Source organism: Monodon monoceros, unplaced genomic scaffold (assembly GCF_005190385.1).
Source record: "Monodon monoceros isolate NGI ecotype Baffin Bay Population unplaced genomic scaffold, NGI_Narwhal_1 Super_Scaffold_19, whole genome shotgun sequence".
NCBI lineage: Eukaryota > Metazoa > Chordata > Mammalia > Artiodactyla > Monodontidae > Monodon > Monodon monoceros.
In genome coordinates, this window is record NW_021703775.1 from 11,342,604 (window position 1) to 11,360,343 (window position 17,740).

At 44.2% G+C, this 17,740-nt stretch overlaps 1 protein-coding gene across 2 annotated transcripts in view; it reads left to right on the forward strand.

Moving 5' to 3' along the window:
* The first annotated feature begins 50 nt into the window (after positions 1 to 50).
* Positions 51 to 17,740, forward strand: part of TTL (tubulin tyrosine ligase) — a 35,837-nt gene continuing 18,147 nt past the window's right edge. The window contains exons 1-3 of one of the 2 annotated variants that reach the window (XM_029232403.1): positions 51 to 386; positions 3,753 to 3,831; positions 10,380 to 10,612. In XM_029232403.1, coding sequence (XP_029088236.1) covers positions 230 to 386; positions 3,753 to 3,831; positions 10,380 to 10,612 — 469 coding nt within the window. In that variant the 5' untranslated portion in view covers positions 51 to 229. Of the gene's footprint in view, positions 387 to 584; positions 2,494 to 3,752; positions 3,832 to 10,379; positions 10,613 to 17,740 lie in introns of those variants that run through there. The other variant, XM_029232404.1, reaches the window with a different exon arrangement.

Below are 17,740 nucleotides of genomic sequence, written 5' to 3' on the forward strand. Positions count from 1 at the left end.
CCGGGCTGCGCTCGCCGCTCGGGCCGACGCGCGGGCACCCGGGCGCGGGCCGCCAGGGGAACCCTAGCTGCGCGGGGGCCGGGCGCGGCGGCGCGGCCGGAGCGTGCGGGGCGGGGTCGGCGGGGCCGGATCCTGGCTGGCGCCCGGGCGGTTCCTACGCTGAGCCGCCGCCTGGCCGGCTGGTTCCTGCAGCGGCTGCCGGGGCGGCCCGGTCGCGCGGCCCTTCGCCATGTACACCTTCGTGGTGCGCGACGAGAACAGCAGCGTCTACGCCGAGGTCTCCCGGCTGCTGCTCGCCACCGGCCACTGGAAGAGGCTGCGGCGGGACAACCCCAGGTTCAACCTGATGCTGGGAGAAAGGAACCGGCTGCCCTTTGGGAGACTGGGTGAGCTTCCCCGTTTCGCGCCCTCCCGCTCCTCCCGGTAGAACGAGCGCTTTTGTCTTAAGGTCAGAAACCTTCCCCTCTGTCGTTCCTCGGGCGGATAAAAAAATGCATCCCTAATGGGCCAAGGCCGTCGTTTTTCATGCCTTCTCGGGTCCCAAATCGAATTCGGGGCGGGAGTGTCGGGGCGGGCCCCCGGGACGGCGGCTGCCTCCTGACAATGACCCGGCCCTGCAGCCCCGGGGGCGTCGGTCTCGGGAGCGGGGAGCCAATGCCGCGCGTTCCTCGGATTCCCCGGTCCTGACGCCCCCAAATCGGGCAGGTCGACTGGGCAGATCGCCGGGCGGGGCGAGGGCGAGGCCCCGCGGAGCCGGCGGCTGACCATCTTGCAAATTTCCTCCACGGGGGATTCCGCCCTGTCTGTGTTGGCTCGGGAGGGGAGCTTGTGTGTGTTGAAAACCCTGAGGATTCAGCTCCCCGAAGGCTCAGATAAAGCGGCAGGGGATTTGGAAAAGACCTCTGGATTCCGAAAACGGGAGCTTCAGCAGTGAGCCCAGCCCGGGGAAGGGCGGAAGGGTGTCTGATTTTAGACCTTCCCTTAGTTTCACCAAAGAGCACGTTTTCACACTTGCGCATTGAATGCAGATTTTACGTGACCCAGGTTTCTCTGACCTACTGTCTCCGAGGGAGTTCCCTTCATTCACACGGTTGAAGCTGGCACCCCCATGCCTACATCTTCCCCTGTAGGAAGAGGCAGGGGGAAGGAGAGGACCAACGGCTCCTTTTTAGATGACGTAATCCAGAAGTTGTGCAGATCACTGCCATTTACATCCCACTGACCTGCACATAGTCTCACGGCCTCTCCTCCCTGCACAGTCATCCGGAATTGCAGCCTCACTCAGGGTCGCCGTGTGCCCTGCCAAAATTCCCCTGGGGTGGGCACCCCATCGTACTGCCAAAGATAGAAGGGGAGAAAATAATGAGGAAAAGTCATCTCTGCCTTGGAGGGCATCCCAGAGAGAACAGTTGTATGTCCAGGAGAGGAGACAGTTTTTAGAAATAGGTGTGGTCAGCGGGTTGGAGAGGTTGAATAGGCAAAGACTGAAAATAGCCATTTGGAACTGACTAGCCCTTGGTGAGCTGACAGAACACAGTTGGGTGGGAGCCTGTAGAATTGTAATGATTTGAGGAATGAATGGGGTTTCAGCCTAGTCTTCCTGATATTTTTTCTTTGAAATGAGACCATGGACAACTTTTTATTGTTATACAAATTTATGATTTATGTTGGGGACTCCATGGAAGGGCTGATTCCAACCCCCAGAAACCTTCGAATACAGAGAATGGGCCTGGAGATTGATTCCCTTTTGTTAAACTGTCTCCCCAGGAAGCCCTCAGCGAGAAGAATACCTTCCCTGAAAGAAGAAAACCTGCTTATAGTTGAGAACGTTTATTTCCTCCTTGCTCTGTCTGCTCCCCTGCCTGCCTGACTTTCCTCTTTGGACTGGTCAGTGCCCGGCTGAAAGAGCTTAGGTGGAATCCTAAAATTAAAAACTGACAAAAATGGCTCTTTGCAGGGGTGATCGGTGTTGCTGTGGGGCTCAGGACTAGGGTGTAGGATTAGGGTTAGGAGCAGAGTCCTAGAAGGTCCAAATCCTAAGCAGGTACCATGAAGTCAGCAACTGCTCAGGGAACATTTGCTTTTTATGGGAAAGAAAACAGCATCCGATTGGGAGTTTGGGATTAGCAGATGCAAACTATTACATATGTATAACCGGATCACTTTGCTGTATACCAGAAACTAACACAGCAGTGTAACTCAACTATAGTCCAATATAAAATTTAAAAAAAGAAAAATTCTAAAAAGAATGTCAGCCAAACCCCCCCATACTTCAATAAAATAAACATTTTTTAGAAGGTTAGCATCTTAAAAAACAAAGAAGAAGAAAAAACAAAAAGAAAAACAAAACAAAAAAACCAGCATCCCACAACCAGATGGTTATAATAATATGCCTTCATTGTTAAGGATATTTACCTTTCACACAGTTCGAAACCCAAGGAGATGGCCCAGCGGATAAAGGCCAAGGAATGCTGCTGCCTTGGTGATGTGAAGGTGGGTAGTTCAGGTGTGAACCAGTCCATCTGTCCAGGGAGATGGTGAGAGCTAGTTAGCGCCTGAAACTTTTTATTTGATTGTATGCTGTTCTCAGATGAATTATTCTTACCTCTGGCATCTTCGGTTCAAGCTCCCATTGTGGGGTTCTACTTTGTGTTGCTGAAAACTGCATTTTGTTAAGCTGTTAAACATAAATTGAGGCTTTTGTAGAGATTATCGTACTCAGTGAAGTAAGTCAGACAGAGAAAGATAAATATATGATATCACTTATATGTTGAATCTAAAAAATAGTACAAATTAATTTATTTACAAAACAGGAACAGACACACATAGAAAACAAACTTATGGTTGCCAAAGGGGAAGGGGGGGAGGGATAAATTAGGAGTATGAGAATAACAGATGCACGCTACTACATAAAAAATAAACAAAAAGGATTTACTGGATAGCACAGGGGATTATATTCAGTATCTGGTGATAACCTATAATGGAAAAGAATCTGAAATATATATATATGTATGACTGAATCACTTTGCTGTACATCTGAAACTAACACAGTATTGTAAGTCAACTATACTATAATAAAATTTTTTTAATTGAGGCTTTTGTTTTTATTTGTATCCTTTTGCCCTAATTTTAAAGAGGAGGGGGCATGCAGTACAATCTATTGAAAATGGGTTTCCCTGTGAGAGGACGCACAGAACATCCTCAGGGCTTCTGAATTTACAGACACGGCCTCTTGGAGCATCTAGTGGCCCTCCTAGAAGCTTGCACAGGGAGACATGCTTGAGAACAGCAGGATCGTAGTTCTCCTACCTTCCTTGATGACTGTAGAAAGCAAGGGTAGCAACATCAAAAGCCTAACTGTTTAAGTCCTTACTGTACAGAGATGACTAAATCCATATGTGTTAAGCCAAGTGTGCAGTGCAGTGGGGATCCAGGAGAGGCGAAATAGAAAATACTCTCCCACCCAAAGAAGAAAAAACAGAGGCAGCAGTGGTCTTTGGCAGACCTGCGATGGCGGTATCATAATAGCCACTCTGGGGAGGGTGAGAATTGCCAGTGAGATGCTGAGCAAAGGGGCGTAGAGGGAGGGGCCAGGCAACTGAATCGCTCCCTTTCCAACACCCAGTCCTGAAAGGGGAGAAGGACAAGCTAAGCGTGACCCTGCTCTCCCTCCTGCGTGCTGGTGCTGACATTGTCATTTCCCACTTGAGAAATTGTCTGTTTCCCTTCTGAGCCTCTTCTTCCCTTCACAGGTCACGAGCCTGGCCTGATGCAGTTGGTGAATTACTACAGGGGAGCTGACAAACTGTGTCGCAAAGCTTCTTTAGTGAAGTAAGTGTTCTTTAAGACCCGTGTTTTCCATTTTTCACCTGAACCTTTTGGGCTTTCATCCTGAAGCACTTAAGCAAAAGTGTGAGATCGTCTTTAAAGGGAGAAGACACTTTTATTTAAAAAGCCAGCAAAGATCAGCTTTTAGTCCCAGTCCAAACTTGACCGCACATGCCTGTCTGTCCCTTAAGTTGAGGCTCCCTAGAAGCAGAGCCTGAGACAGGGCTTCTGGCGGAAGTGATTTATAAGGGGAGGGCTTGCAGGAGAAACGCGCTCAGAACGAAGGGCAGGGCATCTGGGGAAGACGCGAAGCGAGGAGGCGGTTTCAGCTGAAGTCTCGCCTCTGCCTGACTCCATGGAGCTTGAACAGCAGTGAACAGCCCCTCCATGTTCTCTACTCTGACGTCGCCCAGCCACCGGCTTTGGGCGGGACACAGCTTCCCCAGCGCTTCTAGGCACGGGCTGGTCCCCGGAAAAGAGGCGCGCCTAAGCCCTTGGCAGCCAAAGCTCGGCAGCCAGGGGTCCCTCAGAAGGGACACCTGGGCAGAATATACCAGTGTCTACTGCACCACCCATCTCTGAGCAGTGGGCTTACAGCCAGGTGCCGAAAGAACCGTGTCATAAGGTGGAAGGAAGCAGCCTTATACGGTGATTAAGATCTAGGATCAGCAGCTTGGGTTTTAATTTCAGCTCTTAGCAGCTTGGGCAAATTTTCTGATCCCTCTAAGCCTCGGTGCATCCCTCATAAAGAGGTTGTGATGTACGTAAAGCATGTAACACGGTGACACAGAGTGAGCGTTTGACGCTATGCCTTAGTTTCCTCTTCTGTGAAACGAGGATAATAATAGCAGCTACCTCAGGGTTGTTGTGAGGATCAGTTGAGTTACTTTTCATAAAGGCCCGGAATAATGCGCGTGCCAGAGTTCACACTGTATAAATGAAAGGTGGGTGTGGCCCCCAAAATCAGGTCTCCGGCATTCCCTCCACAGTGGCTAGTGAACATGTGTGTGTAGCCAAACGAATCATTTAGGTAAGAAGACACTAGAAGACTTGACCCAAAGCAAAGGCTCTTTTCCCCAGTCACACAGCTTTCCGGGCTCTAGCTGTTTACTAGTTTGAGTGCTGGTAGGAATATTTCCACCTTTTTGTTCAGACTCACTGCCCCCACTAACTTATGTATCCACTTCTTCCTGTGATGGATTTTCATGATTTACCAGCTATCCTGAAGGAGAACGAGGCTTTCTGAAGTCTTCTTACATATTTACACATTTAGAGTGCAAACAGTTGTTTCAGCAGAACTAGAAGTAGCACACGATTATTTATCCAGATTGTCCATTTAGAAATGTTGTTTTTTTTTTAATTTTATTTATTTATTTATTTATTTTTTGCTGTGTTGGGTCTTCGTTTCTGTGCGAGGGCTTTCTCTAGTTGCGGCAGGTGGCGTCCACTCTTCATCGCGGTGTGCGGGCCTCTCACTATCGCGGCCTCTCTTGTTGCGGAGCACAGGCTCCAGACGCGCAGGGTCAGTAATTGAGGCTCACGGGCCTAGTTGCTCCGCGGCATGTGGGATCTTCCCAGACCAGGGCTTGAACCCGTGTCCCCCGCATTTGCAGGCAGGTTCTCAACCACTGCGCCACTGGAGAAGCCCCATTTAGAAATTTTTATAAAATGCTTACTCATTCTTTATTCTATGATGATTTTTTTTCCTAAAGATAGAGGTTGAATTCTGTTTTTGAAGTAGAAAGCAGAGGGTGCTGTAAAAAGTAATGTTCTCTATATTTGCATACTTGGCAGCTATAATAGGGTGAAGAGAGTACAGAGCTGGAGTCGTGAGCAGGTCTGAATAGGTATCCGGACCTCTGTGACCTTGGACGGTGCCACTCAGAATCTGTGGGGAGGGAGGTGATCACACATGCCCTTTGCCGTTCTGCAGCACGCGGCGTGGCCTGTCATGGCACCTTATAAATGACGACATGACTTATGCAGACTAGGGGTCGTCGTCATTCTCATAAGCTTCCTTCGTTCTCTCAGGTGTCCTGCAAGGGACCGTAGTAATTCCAGGAGGGAATGATTACCTTTGTCATTTTGTCTCTCTCCCATAGTTTGTATGGCTCAAAAGAGCTCCAGAAAGTTAAAAAAATGTCATCTTAGGTGGCAGTCAGAGAAGACAGCCAGGTTGCCCGTGGCCGTAGCAGTTAGTGTTGAGCCAGGACGGTTCTCATCTGTACAAATGGGCCCCGTGGGCAGTGTGCCTGGGCATCCCTCGAGGCTTCCCAGGGCCTTGATGGGGTTCCATGCTGGACCCTGTACAGCAAGTGCCTGTCACTTCCGGGAGCTTTAGAAATTCATCAGGGCCCCATGGCCATAGTCTCAGAGCGCTCAAGGGCTGTCCTCCTGGCCCTGATTGGAGCTTTCTTTTCCTCTTGTGAGCGTTTCTCACATCTCATGTGCGATGCGACTAAACCTCCATTTGTGGCTGCTTCCCAAATGGGCCTTTTTTGGAAAGGGAACAAATGCTAGAGATTTCCGGTAGAAACTGGGCTGGATTCTGTACAGGAAATGAGGGCTTCAGATGAAGGGCATTCTACAGACCAGCGCTGGCTAACAGAAATAGAATGCTGGCCACATGTGTCATTTTAAATGGCTTAGTAGCCCCATTAAAATGAGTGCAAAGAAACCGGTGCAATTTATTTTAATAATATATTTTATTTAACCAAATAAATCCAAAATGTCATGTAATTAATATTAAAAACAACTAATGGGATATATTCTTTTTTTTTTCCGAGTCTTCAAAATCTGGTGTGTATATTTTACATTTATAGCACAACTAAGCTCAGATATTAAATTTTCATTGGAAGTCCTATGTTTAGATTTCATAAAAATGTGTGGTTGAAAAGGTAGATTTACATACGCAAGTCATTCTGACATACGTAAAAGTTTTTCAGTAACTGTATAAAATGCCAAAATATAATTTTCCTTTGTCACATGTACATTGACAAGGCAGGTTCATAACATGAGAAGAATTGATTTGACTTTGAAGCAAAAGCATATCATTTTTAAAACTATGTCCAAGTTAAGTAAATTCACCAACTCATGTGTCAGCTCAGTATTATTAATATTGAATTCAGAGGAGGTATTGAATAAATTGAAAAGAAACTCTAAATTTATCATTATCAACAAAGTGTTCTTCAAATTTTTCTTTAGTTTTTGCAGCCAGTTTGCATAATGTTGTCTATTACAAGGAAAACCTTATGCATACTGAGTCATAAAACTATGTAAAATTATTATTGGCTTATATTATGAAGTTGGAACATAAATTCTCACACCTGTTGGTCTACGTCATAAGTAAGATCTTTTCTTCCAACTTCCTTGGAGCTTGAAATTTAGCTTGTTCATATGCAGCGTGGTTATAGGTGAAAAAATGTAAACCACACTGCATTTTTTATCTTTGATTATTGAATGAGGTAATAGTTGCATGAAAAGAACGATTTGACAAGCATTCCTCTTATTTTAAGAAAATGTGAACTGGAGTTTACAGTACGGGGAGACCTTGTAAAACTCTTCCATCTCTCAGTCAGTGAGCATTGGCAAAGAACACAGAATCATTAAATTCATCATCTTGTGTTTCTTTCATGGTTCTATACCTGCGAACCATTGTAGCATTTGCAAGCATATACTGAACCATTTCAACAACTGTATCCATACAGAGTGCAAATGTTTTCAGTATGTATCATGCGGGCTTCCCCGATGGCGCGGTGGTTGAGAGTCCGCCTGCCGATGCAGGGGACACGGGTTTGTGCCCCGGTCTGGGAAGATCCCACATGCCGCGGAGCGGCTGGGCCCGTGAGCCATGGCCGCTGAGCCTGCGCGTCCGGAGCCTGTGCTCCGCAACGGGAGAGGCCACAGCAGTGAGAAACCCGCGTACCGCAAAAAAAAAAAAAAAAAAAAAAATGTATCATGCAATGAAGCAGATGTTTCCAATACGTATGGTCCAACAAAATAAAGCAATAAAGCAAACGTCAGTCTATTAAAATCCCAGTAAATCCAGATTTTAACCCAACCTAGCTGAAGTAATGTCTGTCATGATAGAAGCTGACTTTTCACATGTAGATGAAATTCTTCTTGGACAAATGTAAAAGATTAGGAAATACCCTCACCACGAGTTTACATTTTAGGCTGCAATTTGACAATAATTTTTTCCTATATTTGGAAATCTTTTGAGGCAAAACAAAGTATTAATTGGGCAGCATCTCTTATGTCACTCAGCTCATCTAAAGCTAAGGAAAAATATTTCAAAATGTTCCGGTTTTGAATCAATCTTTAATATTGTTAGAAATGCTTTGTGGGCAATTATTGATGGCTTAATAAAGATTGTTCACTTTTTATAAAATATCTTTTTAGTCTTTTCCTCAAAATAATTTCTATTACCCCATTTCCATCTAAAAGGATGTTCGTTTTGCGTGTGTATGTAAGAATCCAAGCCACTTTATAGCTGACCAAAGTTACAAGCTCAGATCCTAAGAAAGATACGTTGAAAGTTTTTTTGTTGAGTTTTTAATTCTGATTTCAGCTGCTAATTCCATTGCTTCTCTTTAGACTATTGAGAGGAAAACACCTATCAAATTCATTATGTATTTGCTGAAAATGTCTCCTTACACAACAAACTTCATTTTTCCTGCCACAGCAAATTGTAATTGCCATTTGTTAGGAGATTTGTGACACGTCTTCTTCTAGTGCTGATTTTTTTCTTTATTGTCTGGTCATAGTTCTAGCTTCTGCATCCCCACTCAATTCCGTGTCAGTAGAATGCCTTTGTTTTAAACTTAAAAGTTTGTCCATACTCATTTTTTTAACTAGAAGACTAATTATACGTTATTTACCAATTATGATTTACCTAGCGATCTCTGTAACTTCGCTGTGTGCATAATAAACACATTATAATGTTTCATCAGTGCCTGGAAAAAAATTCACATGAGCTGAATCCATCTGTTGTCCCCCAGTAGAACAGTGATGCATTTATGTCTAATTCCAGAAGTAGCACACGCGCCTGACATGCACGCCACCCTCTAACAACAACATCTGAGGTCACATGGTAGTTAAAGTGAAAACGTCATCTGCCAAAACAGTAATGTTGTGCTTGGTGGAAACATATTTTACAATGCTTCAGCTTTTAAATGAAAACTAAACAAAACGGAAAATTCAGTTTCTGAGTTGCATTGGCCACTTTTCAAGTGCTCGGAAGCACTTGGAAACTCCACGTGGCTAGTGGCCGCCGTATTGGACAGTGCAGATAGAACTGAATGGTCAGTGAGTTAGAAACGTATTGATTTTTTTGTTCCTTTGAGTTCTTTAAGTTAAATTCCATTGCCTCTAACGTAAAAATAGCTTTATTTAAATATCTCAGTTTAAAGTTTCTTTTCATTATTTCTGCCATTGGCTCATAGGCTGGGTTTTGGTGATGGATCATACCCCGGGCTTTAACAGTTCTGTTCTAGATAGAAGAGGGAGTGCAGCTCAGGGGAGGCCTGTGAAAGTCTTTGGGCAGGTTTCTCCCTCCTCTGATTCCTGGGGAGCAAGGGTAGGTTTTTTTCTTTCTGTTTTCTTTCTTTTTTTTTTTTTTGGCTGCACCTCGCGGTTTGAGGGATCTTAGTTCCCCAACCAGGGATTGAACCTGGGCCCTCGGCAGTGAGAGCCCGGAGTCCTAACCAATGGGCCACCAGGGAATTCCCAAGGATAGGTTTAGAATTAGGACATGGGAGTGATTCAGGGCTTATATCCTGCTTGTTTCTTACTACCTTTGTGATCTTGGGAAATTCACTTCTCTGTGACCCAGTGCCTCATCTGTGAAATGTGATGCTAGCGCCTCCCCCCAGGGGTCTGATTGGAGAGGAGATACAGTGTGAAGCCTTTGTGTTTATTAAGTGCCTGCCCAGGGCCTTTCTTTATATTCCATTATATTATGGGTTTTTTTTTTTGAGGGGGGGCAGGTGGTGTGTTTAGTTATGACCACTGGAGTCCCAGGTTCCATTAGAAAGATTCTTCCTTTATTCTGTCACTGAAGCAAGGCTGAACTAAAAGCAAGAAATGAAGAACGAAAATGTCTTTAGATAATTCCGATTCCTGAGTGTCAGCCTTTTCTCTCCAGAGTTGGGCCAAGGTGGTATTTTTTGCTAGTAATCCGAATGGTTTCCTCAGTTCTCCACTTTGTTTTTTTAGGGTGGGTCTAGCTCAGCTACAGCATGTTCGGTGAAAAGATGTTGGTTCAGGATTACTTCAAGCTAAGTTTCCTTAGAGATGCATTTTAAAAGGAGCTGAAGTTCTGGACTTTAAGCCCCTTTTGAATTCACCGGAGCATGCCTATAAGGTCGCGGGTAACAGCTGTGAGCTGCCCCGTGGTGCCTTGGAGGTCTGCCCCGTGAGTGGGATAAAAAGGAGACCTAGCCCTGGTCGTGCCCGGCTTCCTTCAAGAGCTCTGGGGCAAAGCACTGGCTGTTCTGAATAGAGGGACGGAGGGTACTCAGAAGGGAGACTGACCCTCTGTTATCTGTCAGGCTCGTCAAGACCAGCCCAGAACTGGCTGAGTCCTGCGCATGGTTCCCCGAGTCCTATGTGATTTATCCAACTAACCTCAAGACCCCAGTTGCTCCAGCTCAGAATGGAATCCACCCGCCAATCCAGAGCTCAAGGACAGATGAGAGAGAATTTTTCCTGGCTTCTTATAATAGAAAGAAAGAAGATGGAGAGGGCAACGTTTGGATTGCAAAGTCGTCAGCCGGAGCCAAAGGTGAGTCGGCACTGTTGCCGCTTCTCCCTTCCCTGTAGGTTCCCATTGTGTTTTGTTAGATTCAAACGATGTCTTTAGATGTGTGGCTATTCTAATCTGAATCCTCGGGGGTGGAGACCTCGTTTCATTACATAGTTTAAAATATCTGCGTGCTGGTGACTTAGAAACGTGTATCTCCAAATCAACTAAAATAGAATAAAATAAAATTTTTAAAAAAGTGAAATAAAGTAAAATAAAATTAAAAAATAGAAGTATCTCGAAAATAGAATAAACTCGAGCTGAGGTCTTTCCCTTTAAGCTCCACATCCAACAGCAGGCATTTTCAGCATGACATGTCTGATATAGAACTCTTTATTTCCTTCCCAACTTCACCCGCCCCAGCCTACTCCTCTTTCCGTCTTCCCATGGAGTATATGATTCCACTTCTCACCCAGCCTCTCAATCCCCAAACCCAGGAGTCCTCTTTGGCTTTACAATCGATACCTAATGCATCAGGAGGTCTTGCTAACTGTACCTTCAGAATAAAGTCTGCAATGGACCTTTTCTTGCCATTCCCACTGCTCTCACTTAAACCAAAGCTCCTTTTCTCTCTGTTCTGGGTAACTGCGACACCTGCTCACAGCAGCTCTCCTGCTCTTGGACAGAGTGATGTTTTAAAAACAGAAACGTGATCATGTTACTCCCCGCTCAAGACTTACCAGCTGGCTTCCCAAGGCAACTAGAATAAACTCGGGTCCTGCTGGAAGTCTCCGTCACTTGATATTTGCCTGTGTCTCTGATCTCATCTCTTATTCTTGGCCTTGCTCCCTGTACTGTAGCCATAACACCTGCCTAGCATCCCTGAAATACTCTAAATTCATCTCTGTACCTGGAATGAGCTTTCATGGACTATTTTTCATTTCTCAGCTCAGATGTTGCCTTGTCAGAGAGGCTTTTCTTTTTTCTTTTTTTCTTTTTTTTTTAGAGAGGCTTTTCTGATCTAAAATAACCTCTGTGCCCGTTGCTTTCTATCCTTTCTCCTGCTTTATTTTCCATCCTTGCACTAACCTCTTCCCAGCACTCTATTACACATTAGTTTATCTGTTCATCTCCCCCATAATCCTGCACACTCCATATAAACACAGACTTTCTGTCTTGTTCATCTCTGTACCCTCCCCATAGGCACTTAATAGAGGTATGTTGAGTGAATGCAGGGAAGGCATAAGGTATGTCGTACCAACTCAGGCTTAAAATGTAGGCAGCTGCCAATGTAATGATCACATAGACACGGTCCATCTCTGCAACTACCATCACGTGCTCTCTTAAAAACCACTCCATTCTGAACTTACTTCTTCTTTCATTGCCTTGGAAGACCATCTGGCCATTGGTACTCATTTCTGTCCCTGGTCCAGTGGACCTCACCTTCTTTTCCACCAACCGTGAGACAGGAGGGCATCACCTGGAATCTCCTGAAAGTGGGAGAGTTGGACTCTTGCCACAAGCCAGGTACCTCACCTACTTCTCCCTCCCCTCCTGGGACTTCTTCTCCAGGAGAGTCCCCTAGCTTTGTTCTAATAGTAAGTGGGGGAACTGAAAGAGGAAATAGTCATCCACAGTATTCCTCCTTTGGATCGGGGCTGGAATCAGGCTGGCCATTATGAGGCTATCGTGTGTCCTTGTGTCATGGACTTGACTGGTGCCGGAACCATGAGTGAGACAGGGCCCTGGGTAGAAGGATCTGTCAAGTCGTGGCGGTGATCCCACCTAGGTGGTCCCTGGACCCTCACCAACACAAGATAAAGAGTGATTCTCAGCAGCAGAGGGAGGTCATAAAGAGAGAATAAAATGCCAAACAAGACGTTTTGCTTTGGGAGTTGAGGAGATAAGTGGTGTGGATTTGTTTTGTTTAGGCTGAATGAATGACTTTTATTCTTGTTAAACAAATACTTAGTGCCTACTACATGCTGGGTGTAGTTGGCTTAACTTCACGCTATATCCAGATCAAGCCACTGTTCACCACCTCCACCCCCGTCTTGGAGCTGAGTCACCTTCACGTGTCACCTGGAGCATTGCTCCCTGTTCTGTTCTTGGCCATTCTACAGAGTCTACACAAAATACAGCAGACAGAGATCCTGTTAGAGCACAATCAGACCATGTCACATCTGTACTCAGCACTGTCTCTGGGGCCAGGACAGCACCTGGCATGCTGCAAAGGTTCAATATATGTATTGAGCGAACGAGTGAATGGATGGATGAATGAATAAGAGAAGTAATGAACGTTTGGAGGGAGATAAAGAGATAAATGAGACGGACATGGTTCTCTTGCCCTCAGGGACCCGTAGTCTAGTCAGAAAGAAGGCTAATGATGTATTTATTTCCAGATTAGCTAAATGCTGAGATGGAAACAACCTGAAAAACCACTGTGAGTGTGACCTTGAAGCTCCTAGAAGAACCCCAGCTTCATGACTTAGGATATAAACAGATATCCTCCAGGTGTAGTTACTGAGGATAGAAACAAACGGTATAAGAAACAGTTAAGAAACACATGGAAACATGCTACGCTGGTGTACAAAACTTACAAAATAAATGTGGATTTTATGTATCATTTTACATCTACAAAGTAAGAAAACAAAACCCTTCAGTGGTCGTGTTGCTGAATTTGTTGTGAACTGCTCCCTCCCAGTGGTGATACACAGCCCTTTGAAGCAGCAATAGGATCACACAGCAAGGGTCAGAAAGAGTTCCTTTGCTTTCGGCTCACTCATCTCATTCCTGAAAATTTACTCCAGGGAGATAGTTAAAAAGTAACAAGGGCGATCTACAGCAAAGACATTACCATTGTGTTACCTGTAATAGCAAAATTGTATTTAGGAACAGCCCCACTGTCCAGCAGTCAGTAAACGTGTCATTTTTTACATCCACACAATGGGCTATTTCTTTGGCCACTAGCATTGGGAAGTTAATGCAGAGACAGTGAAAATATTGACTGTATGAAGTGAAAAAAGAATATGAGGTGAGTTTGCTGTGATTGAACCTATCTTTGCCATATTACATAAAGGAAGGTAATATGAAAGAATGAAAAGAATTATGTTAGGAAATAAGATGATGGGTAGTTTCAGGGCATTCGTAGGAAAATGGTGTTTTAGGGTGATTATTCTAAAAAGAGTGTGCAAGGTGCTGTGGAGCAGGAGAGACTGAAGTCTGATCTGAAGAACTGGCAACTGAGAATGAAGAGGAACCAGGGAATCTGAGTGTGGTTCTTAAGGGAAATGAAACAGAATGAATTATGTTCATCCAAAAAGAGAGGAAGGGATGCTTCCCAAGTTGATTTGCTGTTTCTTGTTTAAGAGGCTAACCAGGTGGTGGAGGGAGTGATAGAAATGGGGTAGTTGAAAACGGGGTTGGCTTTTAGGAAAGATGAATCGTTAAATTAATTTGCTGTACAGCAGAAATTAACACAACATTGTAAATCAACTATACTTCAATTAAAAATATATTGGAGGGCTTCCCTGGTGGCGCAGTGGTTGAGAGTCCGCCTGCCGATGCAGGGGACACGGGTTCGTGCCCCGGTCCGGCAGGATCCCACGTGCCGCGGAGCGGCTGGGCCCGTGAGCCATGGCCGCTGAGCCTGCGCGTCGGGAGCCTGTGCTCCGCAACGGGAGAGGCCACAACAGTGAGAGGCCCGCATACCGCAAAAAAAAAGAAAGATTTTTACTGAAAGCATGAGACCCAAGTAGAGATGAGCTGTAAATCTAAAGTGTAGGGGGGTGACTTCCCTGGTGGTCCGGTGGCTAAGACTCCGCGCTCCCAATGCAGGGGGCTCCAGTTTGATCCCTGTTCAGGGAACTAGATCCCGCATGCCGCAACTAAGAGTCCACATGCCTCAACTAAAGATCCTGCACGCTGCAACTAAAAGATCCTGCACGTCTCAGTGAAGATCCCGCATTGCCACAACTAAGACCTGACGCAGCCAAGTAAATAAATAAATATTAAAAAAAAAAAAGTGTAGGTGGGAGGTCCTAGAACTAAAAAGTGAGTCCAGCAAGGTCGCAGGATATGAGATCAACGCACAAAAATCAATTGCATTTCTACCTCTGTCACCTATTTATGCCTTGCTCGCCGCAATCTGGCCACATCCCATCTTGTATGCTCCAACCTTATTTTCTTTATGCAATTTCCTTACGGACTATTTCTTATTGAAAATTAATATCTCTAATGCTAGTAGATGGAAAAATAATGGGAAGAAAGTAAGGAGACAGGTACTTTTTTAAAATAAATTTATTTTATTATTTTTGGCTGCATTGGGTCTTCGTTGCTGCGCACAGGCTTTCTCTAGTTGCAGCGAGTGGGGGCTACTCTTTGTTGCAGTGCGCGGGCTTCTCATTGTAGTGCCTTCTCCCGTTGCAGAGCACGGGCTCTAGGCGTGTGGGCTCAGCAATTGTGGCTCTCGTGGGCTCTAGGGTGCAGGCTCAGTAGTTGTGGCGCACAGGCTTAGTTGCTCCATGGCATGGGGGATCTTCCCAGACCAGGGCTCGAACCCATGTCCCCTGCATTGGCAGGCAGATTCTTAACCACTGCGCCACTAGGGAAGCCCTATATATATATTTTTAATAGGAGTATAATTGCTTTACAGTGTTGTGTTAGTTTCTGCTGTACAATGAAGTGAATCAGCTATATGTATACATATATCCCCTCCTTCTTGGACCTCCCTCCTTCCCCCCACCCCATTCTACCCATCTGGGTCATCACAGAGCACCAAGTGAGCTCCCTGTGCTATACAGCAGGTTCCCACTATCTATTTTACGCATGGTAGTGTGTATATGTCAACCCTAAGCTCCCAATTCATTCCATCCTCCCCTTCCCCTCTGGGTCCACGTGTCTGTTCTCTACGTCTGCGTTTCTATTCCTGCCCTGCAAATAGGTTCATCTGTACCATTTTTCTAGATTCCACATATATGCGTTAATATACGATATTTGTTTTTCTCTTTCTGACTTCACTGTATGACAGACTCTAGGTCCATCCACATCTCTACAAATGACGCAATTTCATTTCCTTTTAAAAAGTATTATCATTAAAGAAAACCTAACATTAAAGGGAAATGGAAAAGTTACCCGTAGCCTTACCCAGTTCCTAACATAATTATTTTTATTTTTTCATATTAGTTTCTTTTACGTATGGGCAAAGACAGATTCAATCACGGTGAACTCATTTCATATCTTTTTCATTTCGTACTGACAATGAACATGTGGAAGCCAAAGTTAAAAATACAATACCAGTTACAGTCACCCTAAAGAAAATGAGATGCTTAGGTATAAACTTGCCAAAACTCGTACAGGGCCTATCTGCTGAAAATTACAAAACAACTATGAAAGAAGTCAAAGAGGACCTAAATAAACAGGTAGACATATCACGTTCATGGATTGCAAGATTCAACACAGTAAAGATGTCACTTCACCCCAAATTGCTCTATAGGCTTTAGGTGATTGGTGTCAAGACCTCAGCAAGGTTCTTGTGTAAACATAAAGCTTCTACTAAAATTCATATGGAAAGGCACAGGCCCTAGAATAGCTTACACAATATTGAAGAAGAAAAGTGGGAGGAAACACTGTCCCTGATCCCAAACTGTATTGTAGAGCTACAATAATCAGTACACTGTGGTATTCGTGGAGGGGATAGAAATATGAATCAGTGGGACAGAGATGTACCCACTCATTTATGACCATCTGATTTTTGACAGAGGTGCAAAAACAATTCAATAGAGGAAGGATAGAGTTTTCAACAAATGTTGGTGGAGCAGGTGGATAGCCACAGACCAAGAAAATGAACCTCAACATAAACCTCACCCCTTATACGAAACCGAACTCAAAATGGATTGTGGGCTTAAATGTAAAATATAAAGTTATAATTTTTCAGAAAACAATAAGAGATAAAGCTAGGCAAAGAATTCTTGAACTTGATACTGAAAGTACAATCCATAATAGTAAAAACTGATCAGTTGAACCTTATCAAAATGAAAAAATTTTGTTCTGTAAAGGACCCAACCACGAGGATGAAAAGACAAGCTACAGACTGGGAGAAAATACTTCCAAGCCTTATATCTGACAAAGGACTCATATGTAGAATATACAAACAACATTCAAAACTCAACAGTTAAAAAAGGCGGGGGGGATCCAATTAGAAAATGGGCAAAAGACAATGAAAACGTATTCCATTGAAAAGGTTCTACAGATGAAAAATAAGCAAATGAAAAGATTTTCAATATCATTAACCATTAGGGAAATGCAGATTAAAACCACAATGAGCTATCACTGCACTCCTAAAATGGCTAAAATAGGAAACGGTAAAAACAGCAAATGCTGGCAAGGGTCAGGAGAAACTACATCACCCTCTCAGTGCTAGTGGGGATTTAAATGGGTAGAGCCACTCTGGAAAACAGTCTGGCAAGTTCTTATAAAACTAAACCTGAAATTACATGACCCAGCAACTCCACACGTGTGGTCACTTGTCCAGAGAAATGAAAACTTACATTCACAAAAAACTTGTACATGATTGTTCATAACAGCTTTATTTGTAATAGCCCAAAATGGGAACAACTCAACTGTCCTTCAACAAGTGAATGATTAAACAAAGTGGGATGAATTGATCCCATAGAATACTACCCAGTAGTAAAAGAGAATGAACCGTTAATAAATACAACACCTTGGATGGATTTCCAGGGGAGTATCAGTGAAGAAAACAGCTTCCAGGGATCACATATTTTATAATTCTATTTATGTAACATTTTTGAAATGACGAAATTGTAGAAATGGAAAACGGATTAGCGGCTACCAGGGGTCGGGGAGTGGGGTGGGGGGAGGTACTTGTGGTTTTGAAAGGGCAATATGAGGATTCTGTGCAATAATGGAACTGTTCAGAATTGGAGAAGATATTTGCAAATCATATAAGGTACCTGTATCCAGAATATATAAAGACCTCTTATAACTCAGTAATAAAGACAAATAACCCATTAAGAAATGAGCAAAGGATCTAAATAGACCTTTCTCAAAACAAACAAATGACATAAATAGCCAATAAGCATGTGAAAACATGCTGAACATTACAAGTCATTAGAGAAATGCAAATCAAAACCATAATAACATACCACCTCC